Source organism: Ips typographus, linkage group LG3 (genome assembly GCF_016097725.1).
Source record: "Ips typographus isolate SLU linkage group LG3, UJ_Ityp_2.0, whole genome shotgun sequence".
Classification (NCBI taxonomy): domain Eukaryota; kingdom Metazoa; phylum Arthropoda; class Insecta; order Coleoptera; family Curculionidae; genus Ips; species Ips typographus.
In genome coordinates, this window is record NC_138424.1 from 5,460,821 (window position 1) to 5,482,645 (window position 21,825).

The 21,825-nt window shown below is 33.5% G+C and overlaps 2 protein-coding genes across 7 annotated transcripts; one reads left to right on the forward strand and one right to left on the reverse strand.

Moving 5' to 3' along the window:
• The first annotated feature begins 250 nt into the window (after positions 1 to 250).
• Positions 251 to 15,203, forward strand: LOC145726254 (uncharacterized). 4 transcript variants are annotated; one of them, XM_081975272.1, is made up of 6 exons: positions 252 to 422; positions 493 to 719; positions 1,550 to 1,607; positions 1,668 to 2,575; positions 5,359 to 5,652; positions 15,067 to 15,203. In XM_081975272.1, the coding sequence occupies exons 2-5, from the start codon at positions 597 to 599 to the stop codon at positions 5,638 to 5,640; spliced, it is 1,371 nt and encodes a 456-aa protein (XP_081831398.1). In that variant the 5' UTR covers positions 252 to 422; positions 493 to 596; the 3' UTR covers positions 5,641 to 5,652; positions 15,067 to 15,203. The 4 variants fall into 4 exon arrangements, with proteins under 4 accessions (XP_081831400.1, XP_081831398.1, XP_081831397.1 ...); XM_081975274.1 differs by lacking the exon at positions 15,067 to 15,203 and having other exon boundaries at positions 251 to 422; positions 5,344 to 5,468; XM_081975271.1 differs by lacking the exon at positions 15,067 to 15,203 and having other exon boundaries at positions 253 to 422; positions 5,359 to 5,849.
• On the reverse strand, positions 6,505 to 21,778 carry LOC145726253 (solute carrier family 71 member 1). Of its 3 annotated transcripts, none has more exons than XM_081975270.1 (10): positions 21,518 to 21,778; positions 15,475 to 15,692; positions 15,322 to 15,419; positions 15,112 to 15,262; positions 12,961 to 13,110; positions 12,712 to 12,899; positions 12,420 to 12,629; positions 12,215 to 12,363; positions 10,282 to 10,378; positions 6,505 to 10,224 (listed from the first exon to the last, which is right to left on the reverse strand). In XM_081975270.1, the coding sequence occupies exons 1-10, from the start codon at positions 21,596 to 21,598 to the stop codon at positions 10,118 to 10,120; spliced, it is 1,449 nt and encodes a 482-aa protein (XP_081831396.1). In that variant the 5' UTR covers positions 21,599 to 21,778; the 3' UTR covers positions 6,505 to 10,117. The 3 variants fall into 3 exon arrangements, with proteins under 3 accessions (XP_081831396.1, XP_081831395.1, XP_081831394.1); XM_081975269.1 differs by lacking the exon at positions 21,518 to 21,778 and adding an exon at positions 18,516 to 18,749; XM_081975268.1 differs by lacking the exon at positions 21,518 to 21,778 and adding an exon at positions 16,172 to 16,320.
• Positions 21,779 to 21,825: the final 47 nt, after the last annotated feature.

Below are 21,825 nucleotides of genomic sequence, written 5' to 3' on the forward strand. Positions count from 1 at the left end.
GAATCATGGCAAGATAAAAGCATTGGCCGCATTCGTTTTCACGCTTCGTGGAGCGAGCAGAGCATTTTTGACGTCACAATGACGTAATTTGACAGTTGCTCAAATTATAGTTTTGCTAAATTACGTCATCGTGACGTCAAAAACGCGCAGAGCTTGAAAACGAATGTGGCCATTGTTTTTATAGCAACATAGCAACGAAAACCCTACCTGGCAACACTGCACTTAATTTTGACATTGATGTAATTCTGACAGATCCAAAAAAACACAACAAGTGTCATGGCTGTTTTCCCGACATTTTCAAACTAGTATTCTGCTAAAAGTTTTGATGCTCAAATAATTAAATAAAACGTTAACAGAATGGTGCCGTTACAACTTCAATAAACCAGCAAACCTCACTTCCTTTCGTGAAATATACACTTTAGGTAAATACAACCTTTTCGCTTTTTATTGCCTAGTCTGCGCGTCTCTTAACATTAAATTTATATTTTGCAGGGCTAGAGGGCTAAGAACACTAGTCTAGAGCCTGTTTCCACCTTAACCGTACAAAACCGGAATTTTATAAAGAAAATAGGACAAGTCTATTAACTAGCATAGACATGCCAAGGTTCACAAGACAAAATCTAAAATCTTTGGGACCGAAAAAGAAGGATCATGTCAAGCAAAAAGCCCATCTAAAAGAGTCGAATTATGTGAAGAACAGAATGAGACAGGGAATCACAGTAAGTTTTTTAAGCAAAATGTTTATGATGCAAAATGAATTCCTTCTTATTACACCACTTTTGTGTCTGTGATACCCGAGGTGATAGTTACCAGTAGGTAGTTTGCAGAAAATTAGCCTCCTTATGGTAGAATTAAAGCATTATTCTGAAAGTTTATTTAGTGTAGAAGTTTAAGTTTTTTAAGCACTAGGACTTTAATCTACAGGGTGATTCCAGCTGATGATGGTATATTAAAAGCCTGATTAAAAGTATCTAGAGAACAACTCTATAATATGGTATAGGGATGATAACTTTCTTTGTGAAATATTTTGGACTTTGTGGTGTTGCCAGATCAGTTGAAAACATAGCATAACTAATAAAACTTTTTTTATTATGTAGGTACTCTATACTTTGTGTTTTTTTAGTTTATGTAGTCTGTGGTTGAAAAGAACACCAACTTTTGATTTTCAAATTGAACAGTCTAATCTTAGTTTTTCTAATCTTATTTTAGAATTCCTGGTAAGAAGGCTAGTTATTGTTAATACTTTCCTCTTGACTTTCCTATACCTATCTTGCACCCTTTCTTAGATATTTCATAAAAATAGTGGATTTGTCAGCAAACTCCCCCATCAAGTCATGAAAATTTTGTTGATGTGACCTTTTGTCAAATAAATCAATAACTCCTGTAGATATCTTGGATTTTAAGACACATTCTTAACAGGTACTAAGTGGGGCAACTTTTTCTCCATTTAACGAACAAAGTACTTAACTATTGATATTTCTAAGATCCCAATGATGGGTCACTTTGAAAGCACCATGTATATAGAAAACTTATTATTTAATGTTTTTAGTTTCTTCCTGGATTTGTAAACACAGGCTATCAGACAAGCACAGTAGTAAAAAATACAAGTAAGATAACTATGAATATGACTAAAGCATATTGTTTCTATGATGTAAATTCATTATTAGCTCAAAGCAAGAATACAGAAAATATGTTCAGCGAAAGTTTCCAGGATCTGATAGGCCAGAAAAGCAACTTGAGACGTTCACAACGAATACTCACAAACCAGAGCAGCAGTCGTGACCGTAATTGCAATAATTATGGTGATCTTAATAGAAAAGAGAGGAAACAAAAAAGATCAAAAAGTATCTTCAAAAACATCAATCGCCAGTATTCAAAACGACAAAAAGGACATAGTCCTGCGTATAGTAGCGATAAGTCAGATAACAGTTCCAGCATGTTTGATGATGAGGTTCCTAGAAACAGTGAAGTACATTTATGTAATGAAGATGCAGAATTGGAACAAACTTGCTATCATCAAACCAGTCCCACACTTCCAAATAGTAAAAAGTTTGCTACTGAAGAAAGTTACAGAAAAACATTCTGCAGAAAGATTGTCCAGGCCATCCAAGTGAGTTTCAAGCAAAATTCTGTAGAACAAGCTAAGAAACGTATACAGGCCGAAGTCTCAAAGGCTAATGCAGTCTTAGCAGGGAAAGTAGTAAAAAAAGATTTGAATGTCTCTGATGATGTTGATTTGACAGAGGAGAATAGAGATGCGGACAACTTAATTCTAGTACCGCCCAGAAAGTGGGTTTACTGCACTCCTAACAAAAAAATTGCCACGTCTAAAATAGAAGAAAACCAACTTGAACCAGCAATAATGTTGAAGGAAGACAGCAAAAACCGAAAGCAGAAAGTGCAGTTTTGCTCCAAATTTGATGACGGCGAAGAAATTCACGTGGAGAATGAATGTTTTAGACAGATGGCCAAAACTACAAGAACTCCTGCAAGAAATGCTGAAGCGCCGTTTCAAAATTGCATTCATTTTGTGAATATGTATGGAGAAGTGGCAAATTCAATGCCGTTCCATGAGGTTAGTTTTTCTTGTAAAAAGTTTTTTTTGTTAAAACGGACGTGAATTTCGACCAGTGTCACTAACAACGGCCAAAAAAGTTAAATACAGGGAAAAACTAGGTTAACAATAACTGTGACGTCTATTAATGGTTGCTGGTTATGATTTCTCGATGTGACCATTGTGCACCATTTGCTACTTTTTTTAATTCGGGGGAATGCAGGAATCTTCATCGTACCATTTCATTTTCGAGTACCTATACAAAAAAAAACTGAAAATGTTACTGACAGAAGTCAGTTTATTATTTTAATGTCACATCAACAAGGCAAACCAGCAAACATAAAAATAAACGTCACCGTGATTGCCAGATCCTAATCCATATTTGACTGTTTTTTCACTAAAACACCACGTTCTTTTATTTCGCAAATACTTTTGTTTACAAGATCGAGCACTACCTAGACCAACTTTTAGTGGTTGGATAGTGTGAGAGTGTATTCAAGTACAAAACTTTCACTTTTACTTGAGGTCCTTGCTGTATTCTATGGTCACTCTTCTTCTTCATTTGCTTCTTAACATTGTATGGTTTTTCCCAAGACTTCTGTAACTAGGCCGATTTTCCTTCCTTTCGAACTTGATTATGTAACCAGATACGTTCAGCAGTTTAAATTCCTCTGCTACTGGTTCTGGCATAGCATCTGCTTGTTCAATAATTTCTACCAAATTCTTTCTCTCGTCGAACGTGTTCAGGAATCCGTTTAACAGGATTTTTTTCTAAGTTGACGTCTTGACAAATCATTGTTTTCCTGACGGTGTCAGTCCTCACAGCTACTCTCCTGCACGACGTTTCAGATATCTACACTTCTTTTGAGAATTCCGTTCCCTGCTTTCAAGAATAAGCCCCCAGACAAGATCTTCGTGACTCTACGGCTCTGGGTAAGTCATTTCTTTGCAACATAAGATTTCTGAATCTCTGGGTTTTTTCTACTCGGTCATTTTCACACCGGTCTCTTCTCGATCTGCCTTGGTGACACTATTTTCCAAAATGGAATTTATGTTGTTTCATATGGTCCAGACCGATCAGTACATCATCGCTTATGTTGACCAAAAGGCCATTGAGAACCAAATGACTGAATTCATAGTGTCTAAAATTTATTTTAGCTTCATGGATAAACTTTGTTCCAGTATCAACAATTCTGCAATGCTTCACAATGTCTGGTCTATGGTGGAGAAAGTGCAAGTGTCGACAACCATTTGACAATTTCTTCCGGAAACCTTGCCCTTTACCTACTAAGCTGGTATTGTTTTGCTGAAGTCGAGCTACCTTAATAACTGTAGGTGAAGCTTGATCATGATTTTCGGTCTGCTTTTACTTCTGATGATTGCCTAGTCTTTATCTTCCCAGATTCACCATTCCTTCTGGTTTGGACCACTGATGTTGTTTATGTCTTTTTTCACCGCAGTTCCAGCATTTCAAGAATTGTGTAAACGGCTTTTTTTGGTTGTTTTGTCTTTTCGCACCTTTTCTGGTTGTCTATTCTTGTCGGTTTAGGGCATTGAGGTCGAATGTTCTCTTTCTCATCACAATTCTAGCATTCAAAAAAATGGGAAACTGGCTTCGTTTGCATACTACGATTGTTTTGCCTCTTTTCTTTATTCCGCTTTTCTATTCTTCAAAGCGTAGGCAGGTACAGTATGTAATGTTTTGCACCTGGCTAGTCTTGCTCAGTGTCACGATCTTTTAGGCCCCTTACGCCTTTAGGCCTCTTACTGCCAAACGCTCTGTTGTGTTGGGTAAGCCAGACAAACTAGACGGACATATCAGCTTCAGACTGCTGCAAAGTTTCTTGTTTTCTCTAGTTTCTGCTTGACAACTGAGCCTCGTACACTTGTTCCAGATGCTTATTCCCAAATTTCATTTCTAGATGTTGAATTAAGGCTGTAATTCTTATAACGGCTCTCATCCACGGTTTGCAAAACCTCCAGTGCTTTCTCTCTGAGTGATAAAACCATGGCGGTGCTTTTGTCACTCGATGCCCAGTTGTTTGCCTCCTACTGTTTTTAGGTCTTATCATCATAAACTGGAGGCTTAATATTTGAACAAGCGTTTGGGCTGGTAAATAATGTTGGTTTCAGTGTTCTTGCAACTTGTCAATTTCTCTTGACAAGTTCTGAACAGTTTCGTCTACTCCGCCTATTCGCACTGTCACTTCTTCAAAGAGTTTGGCACTTTTTCCTCTGTAGTGTTCCTGCTTACCATATCACTTTTCAGTTCACTAATCTCACTATCTAGTTTTTGTTCTTGGTCCTTGATTTGTTCTTTTAGGTCATCTAGCTTATATGGTTTTGACTGGCTTGCATTTCCTCTAGTTTGTGTTCTTAGCTTGCATATCCAGCTTCGCCTCGAACTTTGGGCAGCTTGTATTTCCTCCAACTTGCTATCTTGAATTGCTTTTATCTCTTCAAATTTACGGTTTTGACTTTCATTTACTCACGAGCATTCAACCTTCTTGTTGTTTCTTTGCTTTCTCTTAGATTCGGGCTCTTATTTCTTCTTCCTGGATATTCGTATCCCACTTGTGACACCAAATGTAACGTTTTTCCACTAAAACCCCACTTGATACTTTTATTTCGCACTGTAGATTACTTTTGTTTACAAACTGACATTGACATGAACTGACAACTTCCGTTAACAACCACAACAACAAAAACCTGTTCTAGCCCAGCTTTTTATTGGCTTCTATGGATTGGGACTCTTATACTTCAAACTATAACTATTGAAAAGTTTGCAGTTCTTTTAATTTTAGTGTCAACACTATACCAGACCATATTATGATAATCATCATCAACATAATGAACACATCTTTGAGGAAAATACCAATATGATTAACTTCAGAAACAGGAGAATCGATACTTGTATCAATGAACATGATATAACGGTCGTTATGGATGGGAATAATTTTGAAATGCAAGCTTCGCAGCGTCCTACAAACGATGTCTGTTTTCCCAAGGATTCCTATGAATTTAACGTGAATCTGAATCATGATAAAATGTTCAATTTTAACAGCCAAACCAGTGTGTTTGATTAGCGTTCTAATCCTGTAAGTATACGTTATAATCGTTTGTGTTAGTATTTAAGTGGTTAAAATGTTAATTGTCATTCATTCGTTGGTACTTCACACGCAGATAAACTAGCGATAAGAATTTAATTCAGTAGCACTGACAAACTATTTTTTTGATAATTTTGAAGCATTACTTATTGTTTTCATAAGAACAGCTATTAAATATCTCATTGATACATACATACTTTTATTCTTTTAAGTACATTATGGAAGATGGCAAGATATCTTTGATAACTTTTGGAAAATGTTTTGTTTTTCTTTATAATCATATGCTAATTAGACGTTTTGTTTTTTTGACTAATTCCGTAAACGTGTCAGATACAATAAGTAATTAGGGTAATATAGACAGTAGTTCATATATCTACAAAATCGTTTCTGGTATCCGTTCTATTCATTTACCCTGTTAGTTTCTGAATAGAAGTACAATTACCCTGTTAGTTTCTGAATAGAAGAGTTATCGGAAAAAGAATTATTAGACCAAATTGGAGAACATTTAAAAACTTGCAGGGCCATTTCTGCCTTGCAAATATGATGCAAACTATTGGTTTTAAGTGGAAATGGACCAGTAAGTGTGAATAGTCACAGAAAACTATCCCAAGATATGCGTGTTTTTTCACCTGCTTGACGTCATTTTAGATGGGTAAAATTTTGACTATAATTGAAAAACTATCCATTGTGGAGGCCAATAAAAGTATAAAATATTTTCAAGTTTCTGAAATGGCCGCTAGACGACCGTAACTGCAATCTTTTCTGACAATTTTGTCACATTAACTTTTTATTCCATTTCCTTCATAAAAATGGAGGGATATTCTTGAAATTACAGACAAAGTGTTACATAAACGTTAATTTATTTCTCTTTTCAATAATGGATGCTCTCTACTCCCTAAAATACTTCTTACTTTATCAACATTTTTTTTATTACATACTACCTTGTCACATAGTTAAAAATATGTATACAAACCTAGAAATAAATACTTAGTTATTAGAGATAGAGGCGTCTTAGGGTGTGACCGAAATAATATGAACTGCTGGCGATTCAATAAGTTCAAGTCACCTCCATTATCTAGTCCGTATATTATATCGCCCGAATTGCCAATGTTTTTGTGTATTAACGGGTTTAATATGGAAAAATTACCAAAACATTGACCATTCGAGCTTGGAGCAAGGTATTTAGGACACAACCGAAGAAAACTAAAAATTACCACAGCCAAAAAACTTATTCTTGGTTTAGAATGCGAAGAGTTGCACACATTTAATTGTTTTGGGTTATTACAGTATGTAAGCCGCAAACTCATGTGAAATCCCTAATAAAGCGTTGGCACGACCGAAATACCTTGTACGGGCTACTTTTGCAAATTCCACTTTTGTCATTATCAAAATGTCTCCTATTGACAAGACAACAAAGTCTTCTTTAGAAAAAAAAATGGCAAAATATTGTATAAAGCTTAAAATTAAAGTAGTTTGTACAGATAACAAAACATGTTTGGCATAGATAACAAGACAATTTATAAATAGACCATTTTCACTTCAGAATAATTTTATTCCGGACGGAAATTATCCTAAAAATAAATTTATCTGGAGCTGAAGGGGTCTTACCACTTTAAAATACCAAAAATTTCCACAAAGTGACATATGGCGTTTTCAGAAACTTATTCGAGAGTAACCTAATCATTTTAAATGAGAGTTAAGTGAAGATGTCACACAGATTTGAAAGTGACCAAATTAATTCGAGTAAGTTTTCAAAAACACTTAGTGTAAAGTCTAGTTTATAAAAGAAATTTTAACTTTATAATAAGCAATGGCTTTATAACATTGGAAAAAAAGGGTGTTTATAAAACTCATAATTTAACATTTTCACATGATTAAATATTGCTTTCGCTTTCAGAGAATTTTAAATTTTATGGAAAACTAATCAGTAGTTATAGGTAAATAAGGGTGTTTATAAAACTCATAATTTTACCCTACAGTTTTCTGAAAAGTAACCTTTCTTAATGTTTTTAAGGGTTTAAAAAGAAAATAGTTTTAATTTCTGCTTAAGACTTCACATGATTTTTAAACATAATGAAAATTTTAAATTTCATGGAAAACCAATCAGTAGTTATAATTACATTTAAAGTTACATTTTGTTTTACAAACCAGGCTTAATGTCACTGTACAACGTTGGTGTGTATATTTAGACAGCTTGTTGCGACTTTTACAAGTAGGAAAAAAACTGTTAATACAAAATTTATAGGACTTCTCCTAAATCAACAGAAAAAGTTATTGAAATAAAAAATTAAAGACCATAGCAAACGTGAAAAAAAATACGAAAAATACACTTTTAATGTAACACCCTGTACTTATACTTTGTGATTAAATAATGGATCGTTTTCTTCTTATACCAAAAATATATAATAAGTTGACATTTAGTTTGAGTAAATGGAATGTAAACATTGTCATTTTGTTTTTCAAAATAACGGTTGCCATGAGCAAGATATTGAAACGTTGCATTTGACGTCACAATGACGTAATTTGACAGTTGATGACAATGTATTTGTTAGAATAGGTCATCGTGAAATGATAATTTAACCACATCTTTGGACACATTTGTTTAGGTGTTTGACGTCACGGTGACGTTATTTGACAGTTGATCAATGTATTGTTTTGTTAAATTACGTCAAATGATAATTTAACCGCACTTTTGAATGCATTCGTTTTGACGCTCCGTCGAGCGTGTAGAGCGAGTTTGACGTCACGATTACGTAATTTGACTGTTGTTTAAAGCTTCTCATAACCGCGTTTTGCGTCTGACGTCACTTATTTCCTATTGGTAGAACCAAAATTTGAAAATAAAAGCCCGCAAAATTATCAACTTGTTGCGTCTGTTAGTGTTTTGACAAATACGGCAAAAGTTGTCTCTGACGAAAATAATTTTCTTCAAACAAAGAATGATAAATTATTCATGGCAATTGTGTTTTTAAAAACAGTAAAATTACAATTTTTACATTTCATTCATTCATTCATTCAAAAGTACTTTTTTTGTAACATGTATTACATCATTTTAATGCAAAAAAGTGCTCTTTTTAACTAGATAAAAAAAGTTGCTGTTAACAATGTTTAAGCCAAATTTTAAAAATTAGCGAAAATACAGCACTTTTTTGAAAATTGTCGTGTTTGATTTTTCGAAAATAATTCAAAAACAAAGCAAAAATTCAATATTTTTAAAACGATGTTGGATGGACTATTAAATTCTCTAAAACTTTCCCCATTTAGCCTTTGCAGTAGCCCTTACGGGAAGCGAGATCTCAGTATAGATAATCGAATCTTGGACATACTGTATATATTTTTGGAATCGGAAGAAAAATTTCTATTAACTAATCATAAAATATCCATCAACATTTTATCACTTTGTACTTTTTTTTACCTTTGCCATGATTTTTTATTTTATTCAATAATATTTTCTGGTGATTTAGGACAAGCCCTAAAACTTTCTGTCTAAATATACGAATACTAACTCTGTACCTAAATAGTTTAGGTATTCGTGTAAAAGTAAATAAAAATAAAACGTAAAAAAGCAAACTGCTTTCACAGGACAAATAGTTTCTGTTAAAAGAACCTATTAATAACAAAAATATGTTCACTTCCGGCTCTTTTGGATTCTGATACAAAACACCCTAAATAGGAGGGCTCAAAAATGCTAAATAAAGTTATTTAAACTCGCCACTTTTTCATTTACTGTTTGTAAAATTTAAAACGTTTTTTTTTGTATTAATACTGAGCAAGGTTTAATTTTATATTCTTTAAAATTGACTGGAAAATGTCCAACTTCAAGCCAGCATTTATATAAAATAAGTGTCCAAGTGTTGGTATTTACAGAATGTCGATGGAAAATAGACAATTTATTCACTTTTAATTAGGTAGAAAGCAGTGGAACTAGAAACTTGATTTAGGGTTGTATTATTAAAGTTAAAACTGACAAAACTTTAATAACACTGCTCTTAATTACACTAATAGTTTCTATAATTTCATTAGAATCACGAGCAGGCTGTAAAGTGAAATAGCTTAAAACAGCTTAGAATTTTTACTAAGAGTTGTTGAAAAAAAGTGATGATATTTATTTTAGTACACATCGAAAGCTCAAACCGAATTATTGCTTTGTTACTGGTGGTCTACCTAACTTTACTGAAAAATCGGGCAGGACAAAAACACCGCATCACATGTGACATCATCTTGTTCCCATCATTGTCACAGAAACCACTGTCCGAGCAATAGTTCCCATGCCAATCATACGTCAGACTCCAAATCACTAATATTTACAGTGCAACCTTTACAATCAACACCAACCAAGAAAAAACAACCGTAAACTCTTCATTTCCAACAAGTCTTCCAAACACTTTAAAAACTAATTGTCGATCACACTTAATCTCTAGAACTTTTGATACGCACAGACTTGTAGGACTTGTTTTTATAGTATGGCGGCGTCGTGTATGCTTCGGCCCGCCATCAAGGGACTGAGTGCCCCCGGTACCCTTTGACCCCTCTCCATTTCGTAGTGGGTATCCAATGGAATGTCTGCAATATTATGATTTAATCGATTGTTCTGTATTGAAGGTGTTGAAAGACACTTACTGCTGTCTATCACCGACTTGGTCGGAATGAATGAAGCGACAAATATAGCGCAAATGACTAGAAAAGCGCCGAAGACGAATGGCGGTCCCGGCACCAGCTGAAAGTTAAAATTTAGTATTACCCTGAGATGCAAGATCCTCAGAAGTGTATTTTTTAATAAAATGCCAAGAGAATTTAAAGAATTTAAGAAAATGATGAAGAAAAAGCTAATAAATTTACATCAACTGGAAGGACCACACTGTATCGTAGGGTTTACAGCTTTATGGAGCCAAATTCAACAGATCTGATGTTAAGGAACACTTTTATACTTTTCTTAGGTCACGTGACAGCTGTCTTATGTGTCGAAACCCGATAATTAGTGACCTGAAACTATTGGCGTTTCAAAATAAGAGAGAGACTCTCTGATGCTCCATGGAGCTTGAAAACGAATGGGACCCAAAGTTCTCTATGTATTTATGGCTGAATACAACTTGTATTGCTATTTATCAAAATGCGCGTATTCCATAGTTGTATGTTAGCGCTGAATGAGGTTTGACAGTTGACAGCTGCCGACGTAAGAAATATATTAGGCCGGGTTTACCCAACTTCTTAGTCATAGTCGTAATCATAAACTTAATTTTTGTTCATTACAACACACATGACTATAAAGTTGGGTAATCCCGGCCTTAGTGTCCCCAACCTCACAAATGTGAAATTTTGGGCTCTATCGAGGTGTTAATACAAGGTACAACTGTTTTGCATTTGTTAGTTTTGGGCCACTGCTGAATGAGTTTTAATAGTTATCACAAGTGGTGTCTCATTATAAGCCACGCTGTGAGATGTCATTAAGTGTCATAACTGTCAAATTGAATGTCTTTAACTAGCATTTAACGTCACAACTGCCAAATTTAACTCCATATAGTTACGAATAACAATTTGCGGCGTGATTAACCTAATAGACCTGACTATTGTTTAATAAGTTTTCACAGCTGCCAGGTGACTAAAAGCCTGTTATTAAACGTCATAGCTGTGGTCATATCCAGTTCAAATCGTCACGTTTTGACAACCACACGAATTAAAAACTTCTTGAGCTTTGCGACGTTGCCTTTGTAGGGATACACATAGCATTTTATTCCGAAAACCCGATAACTTTCGTTTAACTTTTCCAAGGGGCTCATAATAATTAAAGTGGCATTTTGCTCATATTGCTTTTGACAACCTTTAATTATATTTTTTAATGAGCGAAACACATTGTTTTCTCGTAACAATGCACTACATTTTTGAAAGTTAGTCCTACTGTCCGAATTAGTTATTTTGATACTCTCACATATTCATGTTAGATTACAGATTAGTAATATTTGTAAAATGTTTTGAGTTGATAATAAAAATTCCAATCAATAATAGAAAAAATAAATCGCCAACACCATTATTGTGCTAATACTTTGTTGTTTGGGTTCGTAATAACTGTTTTGCAACAGGATTACATCAAAATATTGAGTTAAATAACAAACTTTTATTTTTATTGTTACAAAGGCCTCATAACCAGATTGAAATTTAGGGAAAAAGTGCACAACACCGCAACCCAGTAATACGAAGGCTCACTTATCAAAAAAAAACCAGTAAAGTGTAACATTATAATAAAGCTTTATAAAAATAAAATTTCAGTTCAAGTAATCCTAATCTCTGTCTCAACTTGTTTCTTTCGGGATTATTATTTTATTTTTACGCATTATAGTATTAAAGTAACACCCTGCATACCAGTATTAGTATTAAAAAAAGGAAAACTACAATAAGTAGGTTATCTGTTAAAAATTATGAGGTGTTTTTTGGGTATCAATCGCCCTGACGCGTTTTGTCCTTTATACAGCTTGATAACCAAAGAACAAAACAAAACAACTATTAATTTACCTGTATTTAGTTAAAATAAACAAATTACGTATTTATCAAAACTTACCTGAGTATAGGATTCGAAAACTTGCGTAGAATGGGTGGCATTATGACTGCTATCCCCTTCATTCAGATCGACGTGGAACATGTAGAAGACAACCCCAAACATTGCCGGACCCATTCCGTTGCAAAGTCCTCTCATTCCAGTTACCATACCTGCAAAATCAAGCTTGAAACTTACACCGATATATTTTAATACCAAAATTATCTACCTTGGACTACTCCTTGTCGATCAGCGGTACTATGTATGGAAACGAAGGAAGATATGGCGGGATATGTTATAGAACCGATCGAAGCCAGAATTCCGGCACCCCACATCATCCATGTGGTGGTACCGAACCCGTACCACAACAATTGCAGCATTTCAAATACTAGTCCAAGCATGATAGTGTGTTTGGCTCCCAAATTTTTTATTAATATTCCTGCAAATTGAGTTGATATTATAAACAAGTGTTGTTTTTGACAGCCAATTTATATTTATTTAATGGCATCAATAATCCTTACCTAATGCTAGTTGTGTTATAACAGCTAGCAGCCCGACCAGTCCCACAAAGACCGCTACCGTTTTATCGCTCCATCCCATGACTAGTTTTAGATAGACGAAAATACAACTGTACTCTCCAGCTTCGGGCAGATAACTCAGGAACACAGCTATACAGATCAGCAATATTGTCGGATCTTGACCTACGTTCCTGTTGCATACAAATTCGTTTAAGTTACTAACGAAGTTAGTAGAACAGGGTAACTACTTACCGTAAAGAGGCAAAAGGATCTGCTTGTTCCCAACTAATAGGAGATGCGCGTACTTTCTCTGGCAAGGATTCGGGAACGGCAACAAGGATGAAAAATACATCCAGAATGGCTACAGCAGTGGCAAGAGCGACAACTAGAGAGACTGACCACCTATAAAGAAATGTTAGTTCTATGATCTTATCATTTATATAGTGAGCGGCAAATGTATTATGCATATAATTATTTAAAATTCATTTTTGTTTATTTTTTGAAAAATCGTCAATTTTTATTTAACAGGATGATTCAAAAAAAAATTATCATACCAAAGCCAACTTTTTTAAATGGAAAATCCTCTTTTTTGTAATTCAGTTCTCTACAAAATTCTAATCATTTTTTTTATGTAGCATACCCTATACTTATTTTCAATGGTTTTTGGTAAAATGGCCGCTGAAAATCGTGTAGAAAAGACCTTCTTTAACCTTTTTCGCGACAATCACATTGTTGCAGCCGCTAAACAACCAAATAGTAGATAACGTCAAACTCAGTTGAACGTAAGGTGCTAATTTCTCTGCATTTTTAAGCATTCAAGTATACTTTTCTATTCTAAGAATTGTGTAAAACAGTAATTACCATACGCCATTTTCTGGAAAACCGTTCAAGAGAACTATAGGGTAACTTACATAAAAAAAGTGTAAGTATCTAAATGAAAATCCAAATTTTGTCCTTGATCTGCCCTCAGCAACCAACCGACATATTAAATCCAAAAAATGTTTCACGATTGGGGGCTCCCATACCCACAGAATGAGGTCACCCTGTCACCTCCATTAATTTGGGTGTAGTCTGGTTTATAAAACAAAATTTAATTTTACTAATAGTATTAATATTAGTTCTAAGAATAGAATCAAAGCTTATGACCGAAGGAGTTTATAAAAAAATAATTTAATTTTAGTATTTATAATTGAATTTACTTAAAAACCAGAACAGAACATTCAAAACAAGTTTTTAAAGCAAGCAAAAAAAATATCAGAAAGCCTTTGACAACGTTAAACACGATATCCTCCTAAATAGACTGCTCAAGATAGGAATAGACGCCAAGGACATCAGAATCATACAGGAACTATATTGGAGCCAAATCGCGGAGATAAAAGTTAACAAAAACTTAACAACAGATACGTGATACGTGGAAAAGATCTTCCAAATGGCCCTGGAAGGAGAAAGTAGAGAAATTAAGATTAACGGATCTCCAATTAACAATATACGATATGCAGACGATACGGCAATGTTAGCAGCAACTTTAGAGGATCTCCAAAAAATGATGGATAGGATAGAAGATATGGGTAAACGTTTTGGTCTTAAAATCAACGCTACCAAAACCAAACTCATGGTAATAGGCTGCCAGCCCTGAATCAATCGACGGAAAAACTATAGAGCGGGTGTCACGGCTTAAATATCTGAATGCCACGATCAACGAAGGATGGGACTGCGATGAAGAAGTTAAACTAAGAACGAATTATGCAAAAGCAACATTTTTCAAACTTAAAAACCTCCTATTAGCTCGCAGTCTCTCTCTAGCACTTAGACTACGGGTAATAAAGTGCTACATATGGCCCATCTTACCATATGGCGCAGAAACGTGGTCTATCAAAGTTAGAACCCTGAACCGGATCGTGGCGTTCAAAATGTGGACTCTCCGGAGACTCTTGCGCGTGCCATGGACAGCACATGCCACGAATAAAGAAATTCTAAGAACTGCAGGCTGCGAACGAGAACTACTTAACATCGTTAAAGAAAGAAAAGTTTCCTACTTCGGCCATATCCTTAGAGGAGGCAAATATTACATTCCTAAATTGATTCTAGATGGAAAGGGTTTTAGGTGTTTCAATTAAAATAGTGAAGTGAAGAAGCAACTTCTGGTACATATGGTGGTCAAAAGAGTACCTTTATTATATGAATAAACAATTATATGAAAGCGCAAACATGTGTATCTAATGTTTTAAATATAGACAAGATTACGGTTTTAAGTCAAATCTAAATTTGTCTGGTTGGAAAACCCATTAACTGTAATTTCGTGTAAATCTAATGATCAATTCGAGCAAAACTAACATCGTTTTAACTTAACTTTTTCAGTTTTCTCATAAAACATCATCCCATTTGTAATTGACAACAACTTACCGGTCCATTAAATAAGCTCCTAGAGCCGGTGAGATTACCATGCTGGCGGCAAAAGTACCACTTACCAGCCCATAGGCCAGTGATCTATCTTTTTCGTCGGTGACGTCAGCCACATAAGCAAACACCACACTGAAAGTCACGGCAAACACACCTAAATTGAAAAAAAAGCTCAGCGTTTATTGCAGTTTCACGTGGAAAAACATTCCTTACCTGATATGGAGATCATTGCAAAGAACCAAAAAGTGTTGATGGCCATTAACGGTATCGGCAGGCAAGTGAAAAACACCGTAACCAAAAGGAATAGTTTCCTGAAAACTTTCTTTTTAACGCAGGCTTTGATTTGATAATTATTATGATGGGTACCTTCCACAAACGTCACTGAGTGCACCAATTAAAGGAGCGCTAAGAAAACTTAGAATTCCTTTTATGCCCATGATGAGTCCGTTCATGAGGAACGTGTGGTCAGGGAACGTTGATTTCAAAACGGATATCAGAGGCATGGTGAGCAGGCCCCATGCGAAGAATTCTAAAAAAATCACCACCAAAGCGTGGTACAGTGAGGGGCTTCCGATGCCGGAGGTCTGAAACCAAAATGTTACAGTTAAACACTAGTTACAAATCAATAGTCAGTGTACACCTAGTGACATATCTGTTCTAACAAATGTTTTCACTAGTAATCAGTCAAAGTAGGTAAGTGTACAGATTTAACCGGAACCAGAATGTAATAGATTATAATAGACTTTTGCCGCAAATAAATGCACTCAGCTTTCCTGAGTTGTTGCTCCAACAAGCGTTAGAGAATATTCAAAATTCTGAGAACGTAAAAGAAAATTCTCGATAATTTACAGTTTTCCGTAAATTCTTCGTGGAGGAAATTCCCTTGGGCCATCTCTATGTATACCGTGGCATCCGCGGTTTATTCAACAACAAATAGTTTCAAACCTACTACAATACGGAAGACAGTTAATACAAATATTTTAAAGAATAAGGTTACAACTGACAATATTAACATCGTCAAATATAGTGAATAATCTACCTTTTTTACAACATGCCGACTTACCCACAATTTTAAAAATGCTCTAACCGCGTTGCTGCGGCTATTACCCGTTTCGACTACTTCGGATTCATCAATATTTTTACAATCATCTTCTTCGCGTTTTTCTATACCGGACATGTTAATTTTAGTGAAAGAAAAATAATTGATTTTCCTAAGACCTAGATGAAATATGAACTGACAAGTTTAAACGCTGTTTTTGGGGGCCGGCTAATCTTTACTCTGATTAGATCATCACCTTATCTCACCTAATCCATTTTATATTGCAATTTTAAGTTTACCTAGTATGAGTATTAGTAAATATGAATGAGCACGTAAAGTAGGCTGAAAAGTTGGTGTTAGTAAAGCTTTCTTGATTCCTGTGTTGTGTGCGAAAAGAATATAATTTATCAATATAACAACAAATAGATACAATCTCTTTTTTACTGTGTAGTTTGGTTAGAAAAAGAAAATAGAGATAAAAATGAAGCAAACTGAAATTTCACAATAAAGCAGCAAAGATAACCTAATTATGGTAATATCAAATAGTCACCTGGAAAAACTAAATTTGGAATGCAAAGAATGCTCTATCTTTGATGGAAGTTTATGTTGGGCAAACATAGCAAAATACTGAAAACGCTTCAAACATTTTTAAATTTATAAACTTGAAAATGCAGAACTTTTATGAAAAAGTTTATCAAAATTGCTCGCAAAATTGTCTCTATAGTAACTGTTTTGATTTAATTGGTAAACGTAATTACCTAAACTTAAATTTTCTTAATAGACTCAATCTTAAAGTCTCCTTTGAGAAAACAGTAAAAACTCTGAATTTATGAATAATTAATTATCCTAGAAGAGCATATTTCAGTAGAAAAATTCGACTTTAGTAGCTTTAATTTTGAACCATTACAGGGCAATTTTCATACTGTGACACCATACATTTGTAAATTATATTTTTAATTTAAATTTACCAGTTTTACCAGTAAATTTCAATTTGACCAGTACATTTACGGACATCTAATTGAAATTTGCTTGAATTTTCCTGTCATGGCTGTCATTAATTTCATTTAAGTCATTTTCGGTCAATATTGTCAAAATTAGATCCTAAAAAATGAAGACTGAATAAAAAGCTGTTTTGATTTGTTATTTTTGTTTTCGAGATTTTGGTTTATCAATAATGAAATAAATAAAGTAAAACTTTTTCTGACAAAATTTTTCTTGTACCAAATGAGTTCCAATCCTAAATTTTGACAGTTTTGACATTAGTCGCATATATCACATGGTTTTTGGGGATAATTTAGCTAAGCAGTCACGTGACCACTGTCAAAATACCTCTCATAAATCTGAGATTCTGTATCAAATGAAGCAAGAAAACTTTTCTAAACCCTGATTTATGCAACTTTGAGCACAGTTTGACAGGCAAGAACCAAATTCTTGTCATACCCAACCTGAATTTGAACAACATTAACAACATTAAAATTTTGCTTTTGCTTGCATTTTGAATAAAGTGCTCCGACGTTTCAGTTTTGAGATACCATCATCAACCTCTTTTTTTCTTATGGATGTTTAAGTACAGGGGGTCTCATTATACATTTCTAGTTGAGTATGGTACTTAATATTGTTCCCACTGTAAAGTATCAATTAGCAAACTGCTGTATTTGCATATTTACTAAATTGTAATATTTTCTTTGGACTACAGTAAAAAATTTCAGAATTGCTTATTATGATAATTACAAAGAGTGATTTAAGTGTAGGTACATATTTTAGAGTAAATTTTCATGTTATAATGTAAATTAAAAAGTTAAAAAATAAGTTACACATGGCAAGAAAGTAACTCATTCTTTCCTGGTGATTAAAAATCATTTTGTAGAAAGGTTTTACATTTTAAATAAGCAAAATTACTAGTAATGTTAATTTTATGTTTTCCCACTTGATATCATGCTTATTGAGCACTGATAAGAAATTTAAATTTAATGACTTGGTTTTTTAGTTATAAATTTAAATATCATATAAATATCCTGTAATGGTTAATTTTTAGTTACTTCTATACTCTAATAATTATTGAAAAAAATCAAATATTCAAATGTATAAATTATGGTCCTCTAGGTTAAGGAAAACTCAAATCTGGTTATATCAATAAACACATTGGGGGATTAAAACAATGCTCTCAGAATAGGATTAATTGGGTAATTGACCTTCAATCAATGCTAAACTACATATTTGTCACACTAATAAATTCACATGATATTCAGAAATGTTGAAACTAAAAAAAAAACCCTAGTCATGGTTAAAAGTTGAATTACATTAGTGCAGTGGAGGCTGAGGCAACTACAATAATCACCTTGTTGCCAAAATAGTTCTTAGTACTCACCGGAAAACTTAAATAACATTTCTTGAATCTCCTAAAGTTGAGCACATATCTTTTAAAACAATAGTAAAACACTATCATACACATACTACTGTCATAATTTGTACAATCGCATGTGAATAAATTATTCCATTGATCACTAGGTTAACTAGAACAGCAGGCTGGCAAAAAGTAATCCATAAATGTATTACAATTTAACTCAAATGCTCAATAATCACAGTATGACACGTTGAAGAACTGAAATCGTTTTGTTGTTAAACCATATTGTCAGATTCCTATAATCTCTAGTTATCATCTTATTGATAAAAACTCGTTATCTCATGCACACATCATACCTATTTAATATGTACACAGCAGACACACATAGTCATGATACATCTGGTACACGCGCTTTCCGATTTCGTTTCTAATTCCAGTTTAGTCATCGTAAATTAGTTTTCTGACTAATTATGAATATCTGTTTATTGCTAAATTTTAAGTGACTTGAAGGTGATGGCGCAAATTTTAATCAATAACTTGTCTATTGACTTTTAACGTTAGGACAGAAATTCCTTTTTCCAGCTGTTAAAAAGAAAACACTGAAACTATGACATCATATCAAATTATAGGAAAATTGGAAATAATCACACACTAAAATTACAGTGGAATTTAATCAATAAATTCCCTAACTCTGAGTACACAAATATGTAACATTCTAATAATATGCCATTTGGATTTCCAGTCTTAAATCACCTGATATCATTTAATTAAGTTTTGCAACCTTCAAATCTTATCTAAAGTGCGTGCTTATTGTAGTACAAACCAGTTTGGATTCAATAAAATTATAATTTCAGTTAACAACTCACATAAAATAATTTGAAATTATTATCTACAATTTTTAATCTTGGTTTATGAAACAGGATAATAATCAATACAAGGGGTTAAAAATCTTAATTTTTGTACTACATAAATTACAGTACTAAATTCGTTGTAGGGTTTTATTTAAAAAAAACTTTAAAATAACCCCAAGGTTTTGTGATTTATTATCTTCTCTTCAGGAACTTGTGTTACCTACCCTAAACTAAACTAGGTTAGTTTGATCTTGGTTATTGACTCGCTTATTGAGTGTTTGAACAAATTTGTTTTGGATTTTTGACATGGTAAATAGAGATGGCCCAAAGCCATTTTCTCCATAAAGATTTTACGGAAAACTGTAAATTATCGTTATTTTCTTTTACAAATACTCAGATTTTTGAATAATTCTTCTTAAATTCTCAGTAATTCTCTAACTCCTCTTTTTATTTGTTAGTTGTGACAGACATACACTGTCTAAAATCCAATACATAATAGATAGGACTATTCTTTTTTTTAAATCTTGTTTCAATTAAAAAGAACATTTTGAGTTGAAGTCTTACAATTGTGATAATTTAGAGCATTCTGGTTATTGTTAATACATACCCTGTACTATTTAAAAACTAGAAAAACTTTGTTTTACAGGAGCAAAAGTCCCTACAAAATTTCAGCAATTATATCATAGGGTGCCACATTTAAGACTTAAATAGATACCTAGATATTTTCATATAGAGGTATGAAAATTTCAATAAAATACAAAGAAAGTCAATAATAAGGAGAGAGAACCATTGTAAAGCAAAATGTTATTGACAAAGATGAAAAAACTAGGTAAGTGACATGTTTTAGTCTGCTGAAGACAATGTAATGTAATTTGAGAAAAATTATAACTCGATTTGGACCAAAATAATAAAGACTGAAAGATAGCAGCTTCAATTATTGGGCTTCTATGTAGAACTTTGCATACTTTATTTGTTATGTGTGTGTAACAGCTACAAAAATACAAACAAAAACAGAATGACACACTTGTTGCCTCACTTATTTTTCACACAATATACAAGAGTCACATCTGGGTCACACTTTTGTTATATCAATCTGTCAGACAATTTAAAACAAAAAACTAAAAACCAACTGAAAACAACTCGAATACAACAAGAAACTGAAAACAAAAATTACTGGGTTTCTATTGTGTAAAATTAACTGTTCACTTATAATTTCACCTGTGTAAACTGTACCATCAACCTAATTACATTCTACCAGTATTGCCAACCAAATTTTCAATCAGCTCCTAATATTTAAATAAAACATAAGGTTTTAATGAGTTGGCATGTTAGGAATTAGTGTACGGGGTGTTATGCTCCCCAATGTCACCGTTGATAACAACACTGCATTATCAGCAATATAATAATAATAATTTTTATAAAGCAGATATCCTTATCCTATTTTGCAAAAGTTGTAAGTCCACATTTGACCAAAATTGAATTTTTATTGTAATCTTATTGATTAGCACCAAAGACCAAAGCTTCCTGTTATGAAGCTGGTGCAGAAAATGAAAAGTCCCCCATGGGTATATTACATTGAGGCAAAATATACTCAAACTATTACTCTTAATTTGATAAGTATTACTGGCATTTATAGCAATAACATTACAGGTAATCAATTTTTGGTGTCAGATACAAACTGGAAGTCATTATCCTAATGATAATTTATTTTTGTAGAATACAAACTAAACCTAAACTATTTAGTGGAGATTAACTACATAATAATTATTATTACTAAATTGGATAATGGTACAGATAAAAATACAAAAAATAATGTAAAATCAACTATAAAATAAAGAGATTTCTCTCAGTTTTGCAAATCTTATCTTTGAAGTTTTATGATACCTACTACTTATAATCTTTAAATGAGTAATGGAGTTATGTGAAAATATTGAGAAATTTACAACCTTTTAACAGCAACAGCGTTTGGTTTAAATCACTAGGAAACAATCTGCATACTTACTACAAGAAAAACACTTGAACAATGTAAAGACATTTCTTGCTTATTTGATTGTGTGATTGAATGTATTACTGAGCCATTTTGTCTCACAATCAGTTCATAAATCCCTTGTATAACCAGTTTTCCTGTGTAGAATTGTATGGAAAAAACAACAACCAAATAAACTGGATACTTACCGTAACGACCCCATCTTTTGCAATGGTTTTCCTTGAACGGATGATCATTCCCACCATCCTTTTGGACCGTTTGGCCTTCATTTGCTTGATTTTAGAATTGGAAAAGTTCAACTCGAATAATTTAAATCATATCAACAAAAACGAATTTTCAGGTTTTTCACAAAACACTTTGCACACTCTCAGCTTTTCTCCCATTCCATATTTCTCTTCCAGACCCACACTAATTTCCCAATCCCTACAATGTCAAATATGTCAGATAGCAAATAGTTATTTGGATCGTTTGACATTGATGATGACTGTTGACGTGG

Coding starts and splice junctions, on each gene's coding strand:
- LOC145726254 (XM_081975272.1), top strand. CDS start 597: ATGCCAAGGTTCACAAGACAAAATCTAAAATCTTTGGGACCGAAAAAG. Junction 1,608..1,667: donor CACAGTAGTAAAAAATACAA/GTAAGATAACTA, acceptor ATTCATTATTAG/CTCAAAGCAAGAATACAGAA. Junction 2,576..5,358: donor ATTCAATGCCGTTCCATGAG/GTTAGTTTTTCT, acceptor TTTTAATTTTAG/TGTCAACACTATACCAGACC.
- LOC145726253 (XM_081975268.1), bottom strand. CDS start 16,285: ATGTCCGGTATAGAAAAACGCGAAGAAGATGATTGTAAAAATATTGAT. Junction 15,263..15,321: donor TGCAATGATCTCCATATCAG/GTAAGGAATGTT, acceptor TTTTCAATTTAG/GTGTGTTTGCCGTGACTTTC. Junction 10,225..10,281: donor CAAGTCGGTGATAGACAGCA/GTAAGTGTCTTT, acceptor ATAATATTGCAG/ACATTCCATTGGATACCCAC.